The sequence below is a fragment of the Dipteris shenzhenensis genome, chromosome 5 (genome assembly GCF_047967505.1).
Source record: "Dipteris shenzhenensis isolate YYH24624 ecotype China chromosome 5, Dip_SZ_1.0, whole genome shotgun sequence".
In the NCBI taxonomy this organism is placed as follows: Eukaryota; Viridiplantae; Streptophyta; class Polypodiopsida; order Gleicheniales; family Dipteridaceae; genus Dipteris; species Dipteris shenzhenensis.
This window is the reverse complement of record NC_141600.1, coordinates 35,331,911-35,356,094: the sequence shown is the minus strand read 5'-3', so window position 1 is coordinate 35,356,094 and position 24,184 is coordinate 35,331,911. Positions and strand designations below refer to the sequence as shown.

At 46.2% G+C, this 24,184-nt stretch overlaps 1 protein-coding gene across 2 annotated transcripts in view; it reads right to left on the bottom strand.

Annotated features, from left to right (window-relative positions):
- Positions 1-24,184, bottom strand: part of PAS1 (FKBP-type peptidyl-prolyl cis-trans isomerase family protein) — a 209,890-nt gene that overhangs the window by 64,562 nt on the left and 121,144 nt on the right. For both annotated transcript variants that reach the window (XM_087374838.1, XM_087374839.1), the window contains exon 13: positions 4,162-4,259. In XM_087374838.1, coding sequence (XP_087230964.1) covers positions 4,162-4,259 — 98 coding nt within the window. The remainder of the gene's footprint in view (positions 1-4,161; positions 4,260-24,184) is intronic.

Genomic DNA, 24,184 nt, shown 5'->3' with positions numbered 1-24,184 from the left:
TAAGAAAAGCATCGTCCAACCAAGTATCTTTGCCACAATAGTGGAAAAGGAAGGCATCCCAAGCTGCTCTCTCCAAAGAGTGAAGTCCTCCTTCTCTACCCCCTTTTTTGTCTGCAGGTAACTCAACCATATTAAAGTCGCCTCCAATCACCCATGAATCTGCAATGGGGGCCCAGGAGAGTAAATCCTTCCACATAAAGACACGTTCCCCTCTAATGTTGGAGGCATACAGGTTAAGGAAACCAACCTTACACTCTCCAATTAAGAGAATAATCCACTGAGCTCTAGAGGGAATAATGACTCCGTGTCCAACAACCAAGGGGAGAACCGACTGCGAAACTGAAATAGAAAAGCCCCCCTTGGTGCGCAATGCTGGCGACCAAAAAGTATGGCCAGAAAGCAGTTTGCCAGACTCACTGGCATCCAATTTGTGTTCCTGGATAAAAAGAATATCAATAGCACCTCCAGTGACACCTGGATGAAGCTGATTCTGGATCAGCTGCCTACGGCAATGGTGTGGAACTCCACCTAGGCCCTGTATGTTCAAGCTGACTATCCTCATCGACAAAAGGATGCTCGATGGAAAGGCTTACCCGACCTAGTAGAGGAGACCAGCTTCCTCTTGGCCGAAACACTCCTGTTGAGGGCAGGAAACTCAACAGATGAAAGGATCCCTACACCTGTTGAGGGGGAGGCCCTGTCATAAGGAATCCCAGTGACCGGGACCCCTATGGTGGAGGGCACAAACTCCTCATCATCCATGAAAGTCGCCGAATCAGCCAGTGTCGAAAAAGAGTTCCTCAGAAGCAAGGCTGGCCGAGGAGTGTGAAGAAGACCTGCACTCATGGAGGAAGGAGGAGAGAGACCTGCCGGGCCTCTATCAGCAGATCTGGAGCTGGGAGCTGAGAAGGCCTGTGGCTGGGCTGAAGAAGGATCTGTAGTCCTCATTTGTGCACACACTCCCTCAGTTGTGGCATGAACAGTCTGAGAGGGAGAAATATCAGTGGCCCCCTCGTGATCAAAAACGAAAAATGACTAGGGTTGGTGCATCTAAAGGCCCCTCCTGATGAGGAACTGTAGTATCTGGGGCTGCAACAGCATCCACCTCTGGAGTCTAGATGGCATCTGTCTGAACCGGACCAAGGGTCTCCTCTTGAGGTAAAGGAGCCACTCTGACCACTCTCCAACGTGGTACTGGGAGTGTTGCAGGCTTTGGGCGCCTTGCTGCCCCCCGTGGTCCTGGGGTGCGTGAAGCAGGGCGCCTTGCTGCTCCTGGTAGTCCTGGAGTGCGTGGTACAAGCCGCACGGGAGGTGCGGACGGGGTAGTACGTGGAGCAGCCGCACTAGAAGACCTCTTGGGTCTTTTTCTCTTCCTTGGGCAATCTCTAGCAAAGTGCCCAAGGGTCTTGCAAATCTTGCACTAATCCTGTCTTCCTGCAATCTCGATTCTCTGTCGAAAGAGAGAGCCATCTGGACGCTGAATCATGATGTGGTCATCTGAGATGTTAGGGTCAGAGACAATGACCCTAACTCGAGCCACCCCATCCGCTCTACTTGCCTCTGCCGAGGAAGAAGGCATGCTAGGATGGGGGGGAATCTCAGTGACCACTCCGAAAGTGGCTTCGATAGTAGTAAGAAGTCGATGGTAAACCTGAGGAAGACCAGGAAACCTAATGAGTAGTGATGTGACCCGATTGTCCTTCTCAACCGGATCGAAGCCCAAGGTGTAGGGCAAAAGAAAAATCCTCCTCGAACCCAAAGCCAGGGGATTAGCTTTGAGAACAAGGGTTGTGGACTCGTGGGAGTCGAAAATCACTTGAAAGAATCCACGTCCCAGAAGTCGAATATCCCTGAGGTGTGGGGCGAGATCTCCTAGTAACGCCGCCAGCATCCAGTCTCTAGCCTGTGATCTGGAAGGATGTGACCTAAAGATGCGGGCGAAAAGTGATGTGAAGCCCTCTAATTCCACATCTTTCTTGAGCTGCTGCAACTCGTCTTCTAAAAAAATGACGGTTCTCGTGGCTGGTGGAAGTGGACGGAGATTGGCTGAATGGGGATCCATTCGCCAATCGATGTGAGAAGGCCGATTCCAACACTGTTACAGCTCCGTCCGTGAAACTACTGCCCAGGACACCCTGAAACGGGCGTAGCAAGGAGGAGAAAGGAGAGGGTAGGAGAGACGGGAAGAGACAGAGAGAAGAAGTGGAGGGGAGCTGAGATAGGATAGAAGGGAGAGGGCTAAAGGAGAAGGAGAGGGTAGGCAACGAAGAGGAAAAGAGGGGGGTTAGGAGGGAGGGAGGGGACGGGCTAGGAGGGAGGAAGGGGGCTGAAGGCGGGGAGGGAGAAGGTGGGCGGGGGAGAGGAATGGAGGGGGCAGGTTAGGAAGGGAGGAGGCGGGGGGGTTAGAGGAAGGGTGGGGGAAGGGGCGGGGGAGGGAGGGGACGAGGGAGGGGAAAGAGGGGGCAGGGGGGGCAGTGGAGGAGAAGGGGGCGGGGGGGCAGCGGGAGGGAGAGGGAGGGCGGGGGAGGGGAAGGGGAGGGAAGGGGATAACAATCTGGGAAAAATAGGCATTACTTGTCTACTCAAACGTAACTATGATGTTCTAACACCTAGTTTGTTGGATGGTGGAAGGTAAGTGGACCTCGGCCTTGCAACTTGGACTACCTGAGGATTTGACATCTTTTTGCAATATTGTGTTGGCCACAGTCAATATTATTAAAAATTCTTAATTTTGGTGGAAATTTTTGCAAACTCTAGTTGTTGCATTTTTCAACCTAGATGTCTCAAATATTTTTTCCTTATATGTTCCCCTTTTTAAAAACTTTTTATCCAATTGATGGAACTAATTGTATGGCTCAATTATTGATGGGACTTTTTAATCTAAACATACACTCATTTCCTTTCCCATCCCCCTACCCTTTCCTTTCCACACTCTTTGTCCTTTCCCTTTCCCTTTCCTATTTCCAATCCCTAATTTCCCTTTCCTTTCCCTTTACATTCCCCTTCTTTCAATTTCCCAATTTTCCTTTATCCCTTCCCTCTCCTTTATCACTCATTCCCTTTCCCATCCCCCTCCCCTTTCCTTTCCACAATCTTTGTCCTTTCCTATCCCTTTCGCTTTCCTATTCCCAATCGATTTTCCTCTCCTTTCCCTTCCATTTTCCCTTTGCTTTCCCTTTACATTCTCCTCTTTCCATTTCCCAATACATTTTCTTTCCTTTATCCCTTCCCTCGCAGTTTGCACTTTAGTGTTTGCGTGAAAGATAGGGTGGCCCCTCTTTTAGGTCTTGCCAGAAGAGTTCTCATGGTAGCATCCTCGACTCGCGCCTCTTATCACATCACGCTCTTACTAGAGGACAAGAAGCAAGCTGAGATTGCAGTACAAGGGCTTAATGATTGCGCAATCATTTGGGTGCTTGGTGGACCTTACTCCCAATGGGGGGCAGGTCCAAGATCGCCTCACTTGGAAGGCAATGACATCCAAGAAGCAACCATATATGGGGGTTTTCTTGATTGAGATGTCCACTCCAAAGATGGCTTAAATACTTATCCAAAGTTCTTCCATATCTCAGACATCACTTGGTTTTCTTCATACATTGGTACAATGGTTTTCACAGTAGATGACATAGAGATGCCATCAGATCCCGAGGTGCCCGGTGACCTTACAGTTCCTGAGTATGTCACAAGAGTAGATGAGTATCATCTCCACGATTGGTGACAGGTTTGGGATCGTCTTGGAACTCCCCAAAACAACAACCTTATTTCTCATGGATGATGGAGAGCCGGAGGTGCAGCTTGTAGACATGGACCTCTCCACCTACCCTCTAGCATCACTTTGGAATCCTCTTTGGATGGGTTGTGCTTCAGCAGGTGGTTGTCGCTCAGCTCCCAGCATAGTGTCACTGTTGTAGGGAGCATGACCCCGCTTGAGGTTTGCTCGCTGTTAAGGGGCAGGTTAGACTGGTTAGTTGAGACTGCACCAACAAGAGCCCACCCAGCATTTTTGCATTCCTTCCATTTCATGGCGCTGTTGTTCTCTTCATTGACTATATCCATATCCATACGTGTAAAAACTATTAACGAGTACAAGGAATCGATTGGCTATATTCTCCACCCATAGAAGTTTTTACATATCAAAACATAAGAACTAATGTAATTTACCTTGAGAATCTATCATAGGCATATTCTGACGTACTGGTCACCAAAGCAATCTCTCCTGGCAACATTAATTGGACACACATTTCTAAACCCTCAGGAACCTGCAACACCAAGTTTAAGCATCATGTTACAAATCAATATCAAAACCCAAAAAGAAAAGAGAAGGGATATTGACCCTTGTATATTCCTATACTCTATGCTTGAAACAAGGAACACCTCGAACGGAAGTTGCATACCTGTTCTTCTTCCTTCTTAAAAGGCTCCCTTAATCAATTTTACAAGAACTGGAAAACCTTAAAAGGACAACTCTTTTACCCTAAGCAAAAAGATATTATGAATAGGAAGCCACCTATTCATTATAAACCACATAGAAACACCTCTAAGGAAATAATCAATGAGCTTCTTTTATGTGTGCCCCTCACCCCTCATCTTGAAGTTTAACCAACAAAAAACAACTATAACTACCATAGAGGTTGGATGGGGACAGTTGCCATAAGCTCCAAGGTCACCTTCTTTTTCATCTTCTTGTGCTTGACTACGTAGACCCTTATCCTGAATTGGTGATGTAATTGAATCTTTCCCTGTCAAGAGGACCAAGGTATGATCCACCAGTGGCAAAGAAGTTATAGGGATAATGTTGCCTAGGATGGGGATCCTAGAGTCGAGGATGTGCACAAGGGAACGGCCTAGATAAACTTCCAAACTATCAACAAAGGAGACACTAATATCCCTTAGCAAAACAGGTTGAAACGCTGTGATGCGCTATCATATGCCGCAAGTCGAACATGAACAAATACAAGCAAGCAGCCCAAAAATTGGACAGAAAGGAAGAGGAGGTATAAAGAAGTGACAATAAGAACGCATGCCGGTTTCAGAAGTAGAATGTGCAAGCAGCTATAGATTAGGAAAGATATCTTCAATATCGATCTAGCATGTAACAGGGATCTCGATTCCCGAAAAGTATTATAACACCATTCGGCTACTTGTTGGATTTATTTTCAACTACTCTTTTGGTTCACTTTGATGCACCCTTGTCTTTCCTTTCTCCCAATTAGGGCATTCAAAAGACTTGTGGCCTTGTATACGATTGCTGTAGCAAATGATGCTACTATTGTCACTTCCTTCGCCTCTTTTAAACCTTCCACAGGTAACATACTTCCCCTAGACCTTTGATAACCTTGTCCTCTTTGAAACAACTGATTTTTGTCCTGGTATTTTCTGTCCTAACTAGTTTGCTGGATTTTGTCCCAGCCAATTAGCTTATTTCTTCCGCACTGGTTATTTTAGCCTTCTTGGCTTGCTTCATGATGAAGCCTTTCCTCCACTCTTAAGGCCATCTGAAAAGCCTTCTCAAGAATTGTTATCTCAAACCAAAACAGCTGTCTTTCGATGTGTTGTTTCAGCCATTATAGACTTCAAGGCCTATCTATTTTGGGCTACAAGGATGCTCAATTTAATGGACAACTTGTAGAATTTCTCCATGTAGTCTTTTGAGCTTTGGTCCAATCCTGCCTCACATTCTAATAGGACTTAAAAGCTGCATATTGCAATTGAATGGTTTTCTTCTTCACCATCTTATCAAACTCTATAGAATGTCTCCAAGTAGTCTTTTGAGCATTGTTCCCATCCTTGGCTCAGATCCTAATAGGACTTGAAAAGTTGCATATCATAGTTGAATGGAAGAAATCTCTTCTTCCCCATGTCAACGAAGTCTCTCCATTGAAAGAATAGACCCTCAAGGTAGTACCTTCTGTCTTCCTAGGTTTTGCATGGTGGCATTCTCTTCATCTTTAGTGTTGCAAACTGAATTATATACAAGTAGTCCAATACTTGACTGCTGCCACTTCAAGCTGGTATCTTTTGCATGAAATTAGTGATGTCTTATATTATATTTTGGCTTGGGTACCTAGTTTTCTTGTAGGTTGATGAGGGTGCACAAGTTAAAGGCCCCTTAGGAGCTGCGTATATCACTCGCAATGGTGACAAGTGCTCAGTACTTAGATGTGGACTTAACCTTCGTCCCGCTCTAGAATGTGCACTCCATCAGTGCAATATGCAAGTGCAAATATACGTAAGGATAGTTATCTGTCTTGTAGGGTAAGCCATTTGTGACAACCATCCCCTTCATCCATGATGGATGTAATGTGGGCTTGCTGCATCATGTGACCCCTTAGAAATCAGTAACAACTATCCATGCCACAACATCATGTTGGGCTTCATGTGACCCCTTAAAAATCAGTAACCCCTATCCATGCCACAACATCATGTTGGGCCTGCTGCATCATGTGACCCCTTAAAAATTAGTAACCCCTATCCATGCCACAACATCATGTTGGGCTTCAAAGTATTTCTCTACTCGAAGCACCTAATCCAACGACATGTCAGCATCCAAGAGCGATCTAAGAACACATCACTTTTGCCTTAAATATGAGGCCTCCCCAAAGCTGCCGATAATGCAATGAGTGCTCAGCAGCTGTACAAAGGCTTCACTTTCGGTCCGCCTCTTCAATAAAGAAATTTGTATGTTGAGCCGCCTCCTTTTCAAGTGGGTTCTTTGAGCACAATCCATTCAAAGACTCCACCCCTTCGTATTTCTGCTTGAACATAGCCTGGTCACATCATCCCAGTAAGTCCGCATGCTGTAGTGAAACCCATCATCCAAAAGAAATCTACCCTGTAGCTGCCTTTGCACACGAGAACCAGGTACAGCATGAGTACACACACATGAACCCCCTGCTGTCTACAATTGCTTCTTCCTCTATTCTAAAGGCTGCATCCAATACATGTACCATTTCAAGAGATATCTTCAATTATTTCTCGGAATATACAATGAAGTCCTCATTCTCACGTAGTGTGTATGGGCACGACGAAGCTCTATCCTCTTAAGCAATATGAAAACTCTTAACATACGAGACTCCGTTGGAACTTCGCTTGTTGAACAATAAGATAAAGTCATCCAAGTCCTCCCAAGACCAAATATATCATGGCAAGATCATACATAGCATGAAAAAAAAAAACCATGAGTGGGTCAAAAACATGCCATCAAAAAGAGCAGCCCCAAGAGCAAGTACTCGTGGAAAGAGTGCATCAAGCAAGCATGAAAACAGAATAACCTAAGTGGGTCAAAAACCTGCCATCAAGAAGGGCCACTAAAACTCAAAGGTTGAGGCTGAAAATGCCACCTCAAACCTGTGGTGAACCTCAAGAAAAAAGGGGAGCCTCTCCACTCTCTGAGGAATATAGTCTTCTTGGCAGAGGCCGCCCGAGAAGACCTCTACATGCTCAACCAAATGGCCATCAAAGTGTGTACAATGCATGTCCAAATATTGGCCAAAGTGTGAGATGGGTGGACCTGGAAGTCATCAATTGCCTGTGTCCATCTAGATCTCCATACATGCCATGCGGAAATGCTCGCTAGAACCTCCCAAAAAGTATCCACCCAGGCATATGCAAGTCTGTAAGGAGAAGGGGGAAGATCATTCAGAGAGCAAGACTAAACTAAATGCCGTCAAACCGAAAGAGCCCAAGAGAAACTAAGCATCTCATAAAATATCTAAGGCTCTGAAAGAGAGAGCCAAGCCATGAAGCCCCAAGTCATGGAAAAGAGGGGGGGGGGAACAAAAGTACTCAAAGGTCTAGCAATCCCTTCCAAATTAACTTCGCTCATCTGCAATCTTGCTCAATGAACTCCTCGGCAAAAAGGCAATGAGGGCAAGTAGGGGCTCATCCAAATTTGGACCTCCATAGATTCACTGCAGTCCCTCCATAAATTGAAAGCCATAAGAAAATATTGATATTTCTATTCTTGAGAGAAGCTTCCACACACGATCAATAACTATCAAATAGACAAAGCTCTTGCTTTTGCAGGTACTACTTCAATAGGATTCAATAAGTGGATCCACCTCCATGTATGGATCCACCCTATGTAATGCTTGTCTCGCGGAGCAGAAAGTGGATTCTTATTCATCTTTTCCTTGACCGCTTCATAGCGTAATAGAGAATCTGTTAGACCAGTGATTTCTTGTCATCTTTAGGAATACAATCAACCAACATGTTTATTAAGCCATCGAGTCTTCTCCAAAAAGATTTCTGCAAGACTGTAGAACTCCTCTTGACAACCACCGGAACCCAAGAAGGAAGTTTCTTGCATAGAGGACATCATAGAAACTACCTCATGACATGACTTCAAAGGAGGGGCACCTTGCACAACCTAAACACACATACCGAGGACAAAACCAGTGGTATCCAACACCTCTCATGACTCACCACCCTCAAGTGCTCAATATCCTTAAGCTCTTCCCATGCTCTCGTTTTTCATCTTACCTTGAATCTCTTCATTAAAGCCTCTGAAAGAAGATTTCAACTTGATTGAACTTCAAAGGGAAGTGCATCATACCACAATTATGCATATTAGTCAAATCCTTGACCCAAATACATCTCCTTGTAGTAACGGCCATGGCTCCGCGAGGTGGCTGTCCTTTTCAAATCACACCTGAGACCACTCATATCTGTGGTTCGGAGAGAGGAACATGCACGACACATGTAGATACGAGTTCACCTTCAAGATGCTCGACCTATCTTCAAGGTGGTGTGCTACTTCTCTCTAGACACGTCACCCTATGCATGAGAGGTCACTACAGATGGACACAACCCATTTGAGACTATCCACGATGACATCACGTAGTTCTCCAGACAGGGAGACACCCTTCTATTGGGGGATTTTAATGCACAGACAGGAAATAGACAAGTGGGCTTGCTTGATTTCACAGATGACAAAGATCCACATATAGTCCCGGAGGTAGATGCAGCTGAGCTTGGATATTGAGGAACTCTGTGGATTCCCCACAGGTGACAAGATATGGATGACATCTGCTTGAGCTGGGGGCAATCCATGACTTCATCATCTATAATGGTCTTCAGGGATGGCCATCATCTAGAAGACTCACTTGCTTCCCGCATGGCGGTGGGTCTAGTAAAGTGGACTATCTACTAGGCCCACTAGACTTTGTCTCACAGATACACGATTTCACCATTACCCCCCCCCCCCCCCCAACTCGGAGCTGACCACACATACTTGGCCTTCCATATCTCTACCACTATGCCAGCCACACGCAGAGCTCCCCTTGCACCTGCACGCCTCCAGATCCACTTTGACCGTGTCTTTGATCTAGTGTACGTGACATAGCCAAGCAGATTTCGGCCCTACTTGGAGATGATATAGACATTGCGAATGCCTCCGACACCCTTGTCTTAGTGGTACAGGACGCTGCTACTAGATCCTTTCCCACAACCTGATCCATGCCCATGAGAATACGAGATCGAAAGATGCCTAAAACCCTTGGTTTCACGACGAGTGGAGAGAGGTGAGTTCCCACCTCACACACGAGCGGTCTTTGGGTCATTTGACGTCACTTGAGGCGCAGAGCATCTTTCGATGATTGACACGTCATAAGAGAAGGGCCTTCTTAGGAGACCCGACAACTGGGTGGGAGTTTCTATTGGAGGGGAAGCAACCTATTCCCATCACTAACCCAGATGTGTGGCACGTGTATGCATTCCCTCTATGATGCCCAAACGCAAATACCATTGGATATGTCTTGTATGCCCACGCCCACCACTTGCCACTTGTTCACCACACAAAACGTACAGGCTGCAGTTCGCCGATTACACAATTAAAGAGCACAGGACCATGAGGCCTACGGACTGAGCACTTTCCACGTGGAAAGGAGGCCCTAGCTCCGGTCCTAGCATAGATGTTCAACCGGGTTGTCATGGATTCCCACCTACTTGGAGCACCACCACTATTATTGCCGATACACAAAGCCAGGGATCCTATGGAGATTGGGAACTACAGTACCCTCATGATTGGCTACACTCAAGCAAAGATTTTCAGCACTCATACGGAGGCTCAAGGGCAGCGGGTACTAGGATAGGCAGGATTCCGAAGACAACATTCTACCCTAGATCACATCTTCACACTGAGGGCTATCATTGAGGAGGCGAGGTCTAGACACCAGAAGGTCTACACATGCTTTGTAGACTTTCAAATGGCTTTTGACTCTGTCCCATGATCCCGCATGATCAGGAGATTACAGAAGCTACATATTCCAGAGACATTGATAAGGGGGGTGATGAGTCTATATCGGTCAATCAAAGGCAGAGTTCGTGCCTTGGGAGGTGTATCGGATTAGGTCAAGAATACGATCGAAGTGAAGCAGGGTTGCCCCCTCTTGCCGACCCTTTTCGGGCTTTACATTGATTAGATCACTTCCTTCATAGACCGCCTCGGAGGCGAAGGATCACTACTGGCCGATCTCATGATACAAATATTGCGATATGGTGATGACATAGTCCTTATCTCATCCCCAATGGATGGGCTACAAAGACATTTGGAGACCCTACAGCTGTATGATGAATGGGCTGCATATGCCAATTTTGAATGGGATGCAACACTTTCCAAGGACCAACAAGATGACATGCTTCTCTGCCAGCGGGGGACATAGTGTCCTTGATTATGTCCTGGCCCATATCAATGCTCTACATGATATAGAAACATTCAGGATAGGAGAGAAGTACCTTGAGTCAGACCATCTCCCACTATGGTTGACTGACTACTGGTATTCCAACTGAAAGAGAAGTGCAGAAATTTGCAGCCACTTCAAGAGGCTCCCGTATAGTTCAAGACAAGCACAAAGACTATGCCATCACGCTAGATGCAAAACTGAATGCAATGGCAATCACACCCACATGGGAAGCCCTCAGAAAAGCTGTCCTTGACACTGCAACGCAGGTTCTTGGAGAAATTTCCCAGGACAAAAAGAAGAGACATAAAGGGCTGCCCACAAGAAATGGTATGATGATGAATGCAAGCAACTACGCAGTGAGCTGAAACATATTTCTGATATTAACCTCTACAGACAGAAGGAAAGGGAATACAATGCCCTCACGAGGAAGAAGAAAAGAAATTACATTTTAGAAAGGGAAAAATCTGATTTACTTACATTCATCAAGAATCCAGAAAGGGGTGGAAACAGGTTAAGGGCCAGAAGAAAAAGGTCATGGGCATGCCAATGCCACAGAAATGGGAAATGAAACAATGTCATATGCTTCAGCCAGCGCTTTCACTTTTAAGGATGTTGAAGCAGGGTTGAAAAAGATGGCAAATGGCAAGCCCTCTGACCACATGCACATGTGTGCTGAACTCTTCAAATGGACAAAAGACAAGGCACGACAATGGCTATCCCACATATTGACAAACGCTTTACATCATGGCTTCCCTCCAGAAAGGCAAGAGAATTGGGTTCAGCCTCTATTCAAAGGAGGAGACAAAAATTCAGTCACCAATTACAAGACTATAATGGTCAGTTCCACACTAGCTAAACTTTTTAGCACAGTGCTTGAGGCAAAAATCAGCAATTGGGCTGAAGAGGCCAAGAAGAGGGCCATTGGCCAAGCAGGCTTCCGCAAAGAACATAGAACTGCAGGCTCAAAGGAGAAACTCTTCAATGTTGCTTTGTAGATTTCAAGAAGGCATTTGATACAGTCCCGAGAGGTGGCCTATGGAAAAGAATGCAAGACCTTGGAGTCCCTCTGGCACTAAGGGTAGGCATCTCTCGCATATACGAGAAGGTATCATGCAGACTCAGGCAAGAACATGGACTATCAACCGCCTTCCAAAGTAATATGGGGGTGAAACAAGGTTGCCCTCTTCCACCCCCACTGTTTGGAATATGCATTGACAAGCTAGAAGAACTGATCAATGAATTTGCAGCAGAAGAAGGGATACAAGGGCCCAAGCTTGGGCTATGGACAATACTATTGCTCCTATATGCAAATGACGTGGTTCTTTTCGCTAATGACCTTGACTCCATGCATCAACTATTACAACAAATGCCAAAAGAAAGATTGCCACATAGAGCATGGACTGCTAGTATGAAACTTCAGAAGAATCATAAAAGCAAGATCATCTGCACAAGATGGGAGACAGATATAAGCAAATGGAAAGTGGATTCATACTTTACTATGCCCCCTAAAAAGGTCAAGATGCAAGAATTCTAGTTGTCCCTACTATGCACTCTACAAACCCAATGGTTGACAGCAGAAAAGAGGACCAAGCTAGAATACTATCAAGATCAAATAAATCCTTTATGCTGGTCATCTTTCATGACACCAGATGCCCCTGCTCAGCCATACATCAGTACTCCCATACCTCTTCTCTATCGCAGGATTATTGCCAGATTCTGCACACGGTCACATACCTTGGCAATAGAGACAGAAGCTTGGCTCAATCTGCCACGACATGTCAGAGTTTGCAGATTCTGTGATTCGCATACAGTAGAGACAAAGGCACATATAGCCCTACATTGCCCCTGATATGCACACATCAGAGACGACTATCAACAGATACTGGCAGACACCACTCAGATCTCGTCAGTTCTCTCTTCTGCCTCTCTGCCAGCATTGGGATCTTTTGTCACTCCTCTTTTTTTGTACCGTCAAGAACTTGAAAATTCTTGATTCCTCCACAGCGGAGGAGATTTTTGTACTGAGGATTAGGTCCCATGGGTCATTTTTTGGCCCCTCGAGGATGGTAATAAAATTCTACTTCTCTCTCTCTCTCTCTCTCTCTCTCTCTCTCTCTCTCCTTGAGGAGGCAGGTATGTTACGAGTTTCGGCTGACAGACGAGGAATGTTCACATCTTATGGTGGGCAGGCTCTATTAGACCTCGGCAGGATGCATGATCTCCTTATCTATAATGGTCTTAACAGATGGCCCGCATCAGGTGGATTCACGTGCCTTCCACATGCAAAAGGCTTCACTGTTGTGGACTACATCATGGGATCCCTTGCCCTCACATCTCGCATCACTGACTTTACCATAACACCTCTCCCTCCAAGGGCTAATCATACCGCCGCACAGCACTTTCTACCCCATTGAGTTCTTACTCCACCTACTATGATATACGCTTTGATCGCGATCACTCACCTACTTACTCTGGCCGCCTATACATACTTCTCGCATTCATTGACTTTATACCCATATTAGAGGACAGTGCTGCCCTAGCCACCCACTCACTACACGAGGCTGCTCTTCACACCTTCCCCCACACCACCCGCCCACTACCACCTGGGACCGTACCTTGTAATAGCTGGTACGATGATGAATGTAAGGCTTTACGCCGTCAGCTCAAATTCGAAACCAAAAACAATCTTCCGAACAAACCAGAGACGCTACGCGAGTACCGTCGACTGGTATGCAGAAAGAAACTTGACTTTGTGCGCCGGAACGAGGAGGAGCTATTGAACATTCTGTTCAGTCACAACTCTAAGGACTTTTAGCAGAGATTTCTAGAGGGACAGTCCCCCTCACCACTCACTGAGACTCAGGTGTGGTTTGATTATGCATGCACACTCTGATATATCCCAAATCAGCCAATCCCTAACCTATCACAAATGCCACGCCCCACATCCTGCACCCTCTTCACTAGGGGGGGTGAAGGATGCCATAATGAAACTTCATAATGGCTGAGCAAAGGATCATGAGGGACTATGCACTGAGTTCATTGCATATGGGATTAACCTCCTAGCCCCGATCTTAGCAAAGCTATTCAATGAAGCTGTTTGCTTGGGGTTTCCATGCACCTGGACCAATAACACTATCTAACCCATTCACACGGCAAGGGATCCCATGAGCGCGGAGAACTACAGGACCATTATGATTCGACATGTCATGTCCAAGATTTATGCATCAATACTTGATTCTGAGGTCATCAGATTTGCGGAGTGTCGAGGACTTAGAGCAGCAGGAGAGGCCGGTTTCAGGCGGGATCATGGGACCATGAACCACATTCTCGCGCTCAGATGTATCATCGAGGAGGCAAGGGCACGGAAGCAGAGAGTTTATTGTTGCTTCGTGGATTTCCGCAAGGCATTTGACACGGTTCCGAGAGCCCGCCTCATACGACCCAAGGTTATGATCTCCAATACGTCTCGAACCATGCGCCAGGAGCAGTTCGCATTTGATGGATCCATTGTTGAGGTAGTTTCATCATACACTTATCTTGGGGTCATCTTTTCCGAACCCATCACTGCATGCACGTCTGAGCAGAGGATATGCTTCATTGGCTACACTAGAGAGGCAGTGCTTCCGCTCTCACTTTCAGGATCCATAGACCAAAGGGTTGCTTTTTTACTCCTTGGTCCGCCCAGCAAGGATGTATGGGAGTCCATGCTAGGGGCCAGACTTATCGGATACAGAGTGGGTCAAGGTGGAGCGGCTACAAGTTCTCATGTTATCACAGATGATCCGTGATAAGCCATCCGTTCCTCACCAGATCATTCGGGCGGAGTTTGGGTCACCCCCATTACAGCTAGAAGCTGCATTTCACGTCATCATGTATCTGTCCCGAGTCAGCGAGTATGGGGATTACACCTCTGGGCATAGCAAGATACCATGGCTAGCACTATCCCCTTCTATGGCACTTGCAGTAGGAGGAGACCAGAGGTGTTGGTATGCACACACAAAGAGATGGTTTGAGGGGCTAGGGCTCCACATGGACAGACTACCTCCATTCCAGTACAGCGGGGATGCTCCGGTCTCTCCCCTCCTATCACACGAGGTCAACCACGGTATCCGTGAGGATCTACTATAGCTACACACATTCCGGACTTGGTTGGGCCCAAGTGATCTTCCACTGAAGCTGGGCTCCTACAAAGATCACTTCTTACATATCACAACGGAGGGTTTCATTGATCCACCAGGATACACGTAGATTCACCTACCCCACTCGCTGAGGATCTCTCTTGGGCAGTTCCTTGTGTCTCCACAAAGACCTCATATTGAGAGCGGTGGAGCAAAACGGTTACCCAGGCGCAAACTGTGTGACATGCAGAGGTTGAGACAAAGGAGCATTTCATCTTCAGGTGTCCTGTTTACTATGAGATCCGAGGGCGTTTCTACTGCCTCTTCAAAGATAGTTATGGGGTTTTGGCCCATCTCCTCTCCTACCCAGACCGGCGGTGTTTGGCTGGTTTCATTCATGAGATGCTTAGACACCGCGATAGGATACTCCGAGCATAGAGACAGGAGCAAACTTCTTCCACCATTGGCATGCCGTGAAGCGTGTTTTCAGATATCATAAAGGCACTCAGCATTTAGGCCTTCTTTATGGGGCTGATACTTCACTTGTCATGCATGGGTTCACTGATAGTGATTGGGCTGGTTGTTCTGACACTCATGTGCCACATAGTGGCAACTGTTTTATGCTTGGTACTTCATGTGTTTCTTGGTTCAGCAAGAAGCAGAGTACAGTTGCTACTCTATGCACATGACGTGGTTCTTATTTCTTCCTCCCAGCAAGGTTTACAGGCACATCTCCATGCACTCCACAGCTTTTGTCAGGACAGAGGGTTGTCTGTAAACCTTGGGAAGACCCAGAGAGCACCGATGGTTCTACCCCGAGGATGTACATATGACATGATCCGGCAGCACCGCAGGATGATCTTACACAGAGGCCGTACCCGTCGCTTTATTTCTAGACGACGGAGGATGATGGCAGATTTTCGGAGGAGATTGCTCCATGGAGACTTGGCACCGCCAGCAGCCCACTTGACACTTGCCCAGATCTTCACACTCATGGCAGGAGGCATGGTCGATGGCCATGACTTCCATCATTTCTTTGGATCACAGACCCCTTAGGGAAGACGATGTTCCTCATATTTCATATTTACATTTTGTATCTAGGCATTTTTTGTACTCTATTTCATTTCATTTTGTATCTAGGATTTTGTAGCCATTTTTGGCATCTTAGCTGTATTACGATGAGGCCACCTAGTTGGCGCATCGTTGATGATGTATTTTCCTTTCGGATGATTTTGTGTCCCATAGGCCATGTATGGCCTTCCGTGGACCTTTAATAAAATTTCTTTCTTTCTTTCTCTCTCTCTCTCTCTCTCTCTAGAAATGGTTTTTGATTGCTAAGTTATTTGACTTCTTCATCACTATTATGAAGTCTTTCAACAAAGCAAGTGCCATTTTTCTAGCCAAGCTCTCTCTCTCTCTCTCTCTCTCTCTCTCTCTCTCTCTCCCTCCCTCACCCCCCCCTCTCTCTCTCTCTCTCTCTCTCTCTCTCTCTCTCGGGGACACACAGATCACTCTGGGAGACCTCCCGTCACTGTTTAGACCCGAGACACGTCCCACGGGAGTCACGATGGCTCTGGTCTTGAGTCGAGCCTCCTCCAGGAGACCACGATGCACGGCACCCCTTGACATACGCCAGCGTCCCATCACCGGCTACACACCAACCAGGGCGACATGATATACGGAGGACTCAGCTCTGCTCCAGTCTTTTTCCTTTTCATTGTCACCCAAATGTATTCGACTATGTATGATCAGATTTAGGACTCAGCACGGGTGATGATGCTCGTTTAGTAGCTCCACCCTTAGTGTGCATTGTATCAGGTTTTCTTTCAGTCTCATAAACCCATCGGTCCCCCTCAACCCTCCCCTCTCCATCCCCCTCTCTGCTCATCCTTCCCCTCTCCCTCTCCCTCCCCCTCTCTCCCTCTCTCCCAGCCGCCCAGCCCAGCCCGTCGCCGTCCAGCCCAGCTTGTCGTCGCCTAGCCCGTCGCTCAACCAGCCCGTCTAGCCAGCCCGTCGCTCAGCCAACCCAGCCCGCCCAACCTAGCCCGTCGTCTCCCGCCCAGCCAGTCGTCGTCGCTCAGCCAGCCCGTCGTCGTCGCCCAGCCCGTCGTAGCCGCTCAGCCGTCGTTTTCTCTCCCCACTCTTGGCTGGGCTACACCCCAGGCCCAGCCAAGGGGTTAGTTCAGCCAAAAGGGGGACAGTCGATATAGCCAGCCCATCCTCCCCTCACCCCCCCAAGCTTTACTCCGCCATGGCAGCCACAACCCCTGCTCCCTTCGACAGGACGTACTCTAGGTATAAGATTCAACCTCCCCCGACACCGACCAAGCCGCAAGAGCAGATTTACCATCTCCAACAAGAAGTACGAGACCTGAGGTCCCAGCTCACCCAAGCCCTAGCTCGTATTGCAGCTTTGGAAGGCCCAGGGAAGCAAGAGATTATTGCAGCAGCCGTACAAACACGTAAATCTCAGCCCCCAACACCACAGCTGATTTCTACGGTTAGAGAGCTCATCCAAGTGAAAGTGACAGCTGAATCCAAGGTTGACATCCAAACAAAGATCCAAGAACATCACCTTCGGAAAGAGAATGCTATGAAGATTCGAATAGGGGGAATACCAGATTGGTAGCATGAGAATGACACTTCCGATGAGGCAATCGAAAGAATCAAGGCAGCAGTCCCAACCATTGACTGGTCAACAAGCCCAACTGATGACAAGAATGATGATGAAGAAGATTCTTCCCCAGTTTATTTATCACCCAGGAATGGACACACTGTCATCACTTTCAACTCGAAGACACTCACGAAGAGGATTCTACGACAATCCTATAAGCTGAAGGGGACAAAGATATGGATTGCTGAGGAGCTTACAAGAACCCAACTGAAGGACAAAGCTACCGAGCTTGCTAAGGTTCGGGCAGCCAAGGAAGCAGGAAAATGGGCAGTCTATCGTGACGGTCTTGCAGTGATTAGAGAATTTAAGACAAAACCTAAAGACCCACAGTCTTAAACTGATGTAATGGCCACCCCATAGCCTAGTACCTAGTTTTATCTTCTATGTTTTTAGGTTCTATGTGTTTTTGTTTTATGGAGGAACCTAATGATACTCCCAGGGAGGTTGCCTATGGCCCTCTCTGTACTGATGTATAAGCAGGTCTCTTTTGTCCCATAGACCTTTTAGGTCTCCAATGGACATTAATAAACTCTCTCTCTCTCTCTCTCTCTCTCTCTCTCTCTCTCTCTCATCAAAGGATGGAGTGATTATCAGACCCCGATGTGGGTCTCGTCTCACCAGCTGAGGATCAAGATAGGGAGTCACGGTGGCTCTGGTCTTGCGTCGAGCCTCGTCCAAGAGACCGAGATGCACGGCATGTTGGAATTATATCTATAATTCAGCAGTGACCAATGTAATATAATAAGTTAGTTAGGGGCACTTTTCCCTCATTTAGAGGTTTTTCCCCCTAACTGCAGTTAGTTCACTAACTATGGTTAGTGACTACTAAGGTTTTGTCACTATGACAAAACCTTATCTACACTACTTTGTGTTGTACTCTAACACACACTCTATTGAGCAACTACAGCTTCTAAGCTTTTGACTCTCTCACTCTCTCTAGCTCTCACACTCTCTGGCTCTCATACTCTCTATTCCTTCATTTGGTATCAGAGCAGGTCCAAGAGCCTGGTGCTCATAGCTCCCTCATTGCTCCCTCAGCCTCGTTTTTACAGCCTACGTAACTTTTCCCGTACAGTCCGTACGACTGTACGGAAGCCTGAAACCTGCCGTACGCTTCTGTCGCCTGCCGTACGATTTCGCCTAAAGTACATCGCCGTACATCGTACCACATCGCCGTACGATTTTGTCGCCTGCCGTACGATTCTGTCGCCTGCCGTACAAATCCGTACCTCTACGTCGTACTTCGCCGTACAGCGCCGAATCTATCTGTCGTGGTCACCGTACCTGTCGACGCAGCACTTCCCGTACGGTGCCATACAATCTGTACGGCACTTCCGTACACTATTCAGTACAATCTGTACTGAATCTCAGTACAGCAGCAATTCTTCTTGGTTTTGGACAAAAGATTTGCAGGTGTCTCTTGGCTAGTCATCTTTGATTTTTGGCAGGTGATTTTTGGCAGGCTGAGTTTGCAGACAGCCATTGTTTGGCTAAGTATTCTGCAAGAACATTTGGGGCATTTTGCAGATTGAAGCCATTGCAATCATTGGGCAATTTTGAAGCTATCACAAGAGCAAAATTGCAGATTTATCTGAAATTTGGGGCTTTTGTATTAAAATTGCAGATTTGGGGCTTTTGACATTTTTACCCCTTTCTGGCTGCAATTTTTAGCTACAAATTGGGGCTTTTGTGTTTGGAGAGCATTTTTTGGAGTATTCAGTATATACTGCCTTTATTGGAGTGTTTGGAACACTTTTGGCAGATTTTGGAGAGTGATTTATGCTTGGACAGATTTTTGACAGCTCAACTGCAGAAATCTAAGTTGCATATACAGCCCGTGCTTGGGTGTGTTTTTTGGGAGCTGTGCATTCTATTCCCAGTAAGGGAATTCAGCTTTGTATCTGCTTCAATTCCTTTATCAGATATGGCCCATCAAAATCAGAATGATTTTCAGTTCGGTGGTCTTTCTCAGGAAGACAAATTGGATGGTACCAACTACTCCCTATGGAGTTTCATGGTACGTAATATTCTGATTTCTCGCAATCTATGGGATTATGTCAATGGGGATGAAATCCGACCAGCAGATATTGCACCTGCTACCCCTCCTCACCAAGGAGGTGGAAGAGGTCGTGCACAAGGTGCAGCTGCAGGACAAGTTGTTGGTGCAGCTACAGTTAATACTCCTGAGCAAAAGAGATGGGATTCACGGGATGCCTTAGCCTTGTCTTGCATCTCTCTTTCAGTGAAAAGATCAATCATTCCGCATATCCGGTCGTGTAAGACCTCCAGGGCAGCGTGGGATATTTTGGAAAGCATGTATGCAGCACGGAATGATGCCAGGGTATCTTTTTTAAAAAGAGAGTTGAGCAATACACATATGGAGGAGGGTGACTCCATGTCAGCCCACCTCACAAAGCTACAGGATCTCAGAGAGCAGTTGTTAAATATAGATGAAATTATTCCTGATTCAGAGATGATTACAACCACTCTGAATTCTCTTCCTGAGTCTTATCTCAGCTTTCATACTTCGCTGAATTTATCATTGAGGGGGGGTGCAAATCCTCTTTCTTTTCATGAGCTGATAGGACTTCTGCTTCAGGAAGAGCAGACCAGGAAAAATTTGGCTTCACGTGCAGGTGAACAAGCCATGCTCTCAAAATTCAAATCAAAAACAAAGGGACAGGCAAAAACAGCAGCAAATCAGCCTTCCAGTGGGTCAGGACAGCCTTCACAAAAGGCTAAAAGTGATGCAAGCAAGCCCAAAAAGAAGGGTTTCTGTCACTACTGCAAAAAGCCAGGCCATCACATAGCAGAATGCAGGAAAAGGATTGCAAAGGAAAAGAAAAACAGCTCAGGAATGGCTGTTTCAGATTCAGCCCCTTGTGCATCTGACAGTGGGGATGCTGCAGCCAACTTTGTTGGTCAAGATTATGCCTTTTTATCTTGCATTTCTGATTCTAGGTTGGCTGTTCCAGATGCTCGGGATAGTACAGCTTCATGCAGTGATGATACATATGCATTTTTGACTTGCAGTTTTGACTCTCCTTCAGATGCATCTGCTTTCAGTGTTGATGAAACACTGAACACATGGTATTTTGACAGCGGTGCATCCAAGCACATCACTTCGAGGAAGTGTCTCTTTACTTCCTTGCATTCACCCCCTGTTGGTAAGAAAGTCACTTGTGCCAACAACTCCTCATATTCAGTACGTGGCACAGGAGAAATTGAGCTCACTGCAATTGATGGCTCAATTTTCAGACTTTCTGATGTTTTATATGTGCCTGGCATAACCAAAAATCTCCTTTCAGTGTCCACTCTTAACAGAGATGGATTTCAGGTCATCTTTGAGGATGACAAATGTGTTGTCCGGGACAGGGAAGCTAACTATGCCTTAATGTTATCTGGTACTCTGCTGCGTGGGCTTTTTCAGCTTGATATTTTTCAGAAAAGAGCAGCTCATGCTTTGGCAATTTCTTCCCCTACAGTTGCCATGCAAAATGCAGAATTATGGCATGCCAGATATGGCCACATGAATTACAACAGCTTGATGACACTTCAAAAATTTTCAATGGTTGATGCATTGCCCCCTCTTGAGATACCTCCTCCACATGCCTGTGAAGGGTGCATTTTAGGTAAAATGCATAGATTTCCCTTCAAGAAGGATGGTTCAGTTAAAGCTGTTCGCAAATTGCAGCTTATACACAGTGATGTCTGTGGTCCCATGAGGACTCCTTCATTGGGTGGTCATCTCTACTTTGTCACATTTATTGATGACTACTCCAATTTTACTTGGGTTTATGGGCTGAAAAAGAAATCTGAAGTGTTCACAGTGTTTAAACACTTTTCAGCCATGGTTGAAAATGAAACCGGGCTCAAGATACAGATATTACGCACAGATAGAGGTGGGGAATACCTATCTGCAGAATTTGATGCTTTCCTCAAACAAAAGGGTATTGTGCATCAGCTCACAGTCAAGCTGACCCCTCAGCAAAATGGCAAAGCTGAGAGGAAAAATAGAACCCTCATGGAGATGGACAGATGTATGCTGAAAAGCAAACACATGCCTCATAAATTCTGGTTAGAGGGTTTGATGTGTGCCAATTACATTTTGAACAGGGCTCCCACTAAGGCTTTAAAAACAAAAACATCTTTTGAGGTCTGGAATGACAGGAAGCCTTCAGTGGATCACTTCCGAGTCTTTGGATGCCTTGCCTATGCACATGTGCCAGTTGAATTTAGGCACAAATTGTCAGATAAAGCCATCAAATGCATATTTGTTGGATACAGTGCAGAAAGCAAGGGGTATCGTCTCTACAATCCTGCTACACGCAAAATCATTGTAAGTAGAGATGTGATATTTTCTGAAAATTCAGCTTACACTCAGGCTGATTTTCAAATGCCTTCACCTTCAGAAGATGTATTTCAAGGGTTGCTACCCATTGCATTGGGTTCCCCTGCTGATTTTTCTGATCCACATCAGAATTTACAGCAACCTTCAAATGCTTCAGTTCCGCCACGGGATGTCATGCCTCCTCCACAGGAAGTGGAACAAGTGGTACAGCAAGAAATTGCAGACATACATGCAGCAAAAACAGTCCCAAACTGGCTGTTACAGACTCTCCGGGAGAGTAAACTTGATGCCCCGTTACCTGGCAGGACTCGCAGTGCAGCAAGGCACATGGAAGGTGCTAATTCAGTGGAATCAGCATATGCAGGTACTCTCCTTGATGAAGAGGAGCCTGCCACATTTGAAGAGGCACAAGGTAATGTGCATTGGATGAATGCCATGCACGATGAGTTGCAGTCCATTGTCAAAAATCAGACTTGGGATGTTGTGGACTTGCCACCGGGTAAACATGCTATTGGCACCCGATGGGTATTTAAAGTCAAACGGAAGCCAGATGGCTCCATTGACAGATATAAAGCCAGGCTGGTTGCTAAAGGCTATGCTCAGAAAAAGGGCATAGATTATGAGGAGACTTTTGCTCCTACATCCCGAATGACCACCATCCGATCAATAATTGCAATGGCTGCACATTTTGAGTGGAATGTTCATCAGTTGGACATCAAAACAGCCTTCTTAAATGGGGACTTGCTGGAAGAGGTGTATGTCAAACCACCTCCGGGTTTTGAAATTACAGCAAATGCACTTCAAGTCTGCAAGCTTAATAAAGCTTTATATGGGCTGAAACAGGCCCCTCGTGCATGGTATGCCAAGATACATGCCTTTTTGACCAGCAAGGGGCTGCACAATAGTCCTACTGAGAGCACCCTCTACATCAAGATGGATGGGGGGGAAATATTAGTCATCCTTCTTTATGTTGATGACTTACTGCTCACAGGGTCCAATGACGACAAAATTGCAGATTTCAAAACTGATTTGCAGACCCACTTTGATATGTCAGATTTGGGGCTGCTTCATTTTTATTTGGGGATCCAGTTCTCTCATGAGAGACGTGGCACTGTTATGTCTCAGTCCAAGTATGTTCAGAAACTTTTGGACAGATTTAACATGCAAGAGTGTAAGCCCATATCTACTCCTATGGAACCAGGGCTGAAACTCACAATGCATGATGCAGGAGAATCAGTTGATGCCACACTTTATAGTCAAGCTGTTGGATGCCTCATATATCTCTGCAATACTAGGCCTGATATTCAGTTTGCAGTATCTCAGGTGAGCAGGTATATGCACAGCCCTAAAACTATGCATTGGCAGGCAGTTAAGCGCATCTTCCGTTATTTGCAAGGCACCAAGTCTTTTGGCTTACTATTTCCCAGGGGGGGTGACTTGCAGATGCATGCCTACAGTGATTCAGATTGGGCTGGTGATTATGACACTAGGCAGTCCACTAGTGGCAATTGTTTCTTTTTGGGAAAATCTTGCATTTCATGGCTAAGCAAGAAACAATCTACAGTGGCTACCTCGTCATGTGAAGCTGAGTACAGGGCAGCTTTCACAGCAACAGTGGAATGTGTCTGGCTGAGACGTTTATTTGCTGATCTTTATCTGTCTTTGGAGGGTCCTTCTCCAATTCTCACTGATAGTCAGAGTGCCATTGCAGTGGCAAAGAATCCAGTGTTTCATGCTCGCACGAAGCACATTGAGGTTCACTATCATTACGTCAGAGAGAAGTTACATGCAAGAGAGATCAGTATGATCTTTGTGTCCACACATGACAACGTTGCAGATATCTTCACCAAAGCACTACCACGTGAGAAGTTCGAGGCATTTCGCAGTGCCCTGAACTTATATCCATTTGGTGATTGATCAGCCTTGTACATGACATTGGCACTGCAGGGGGGTGTTGGAATTATATCTATAATTCAGCAGTGACCAATGTAATATAATAAGTTAGTTAGGGGCACTTTTCCCTCATTTAGAGGTTTTTCCCCCTAACTGCAGTTAGTTCACTAACTATGGTTAGTGACTACTAAGGTTTTGTCACTATGACAAAACCTTATCTACACTACTTTGTGTTGTACTCTAACACACACTCTATTGAGCAACTACAGCTTCTAAGCTTTTGACTCTCTCACTCTCTCTAGCTCTCACACTCTCTGGCTCTCATACTCTCTATTCCTTCACGGCACCCCGTGACGGGCACCAGCGTCCCATCACCAGCTATGCACCAGCCAAGGGGACATGACATACAGAGGATTCCGCTCCACTCCACTAGTCCTTTTCTTTTCATTGTTGCATCCAGATGTAT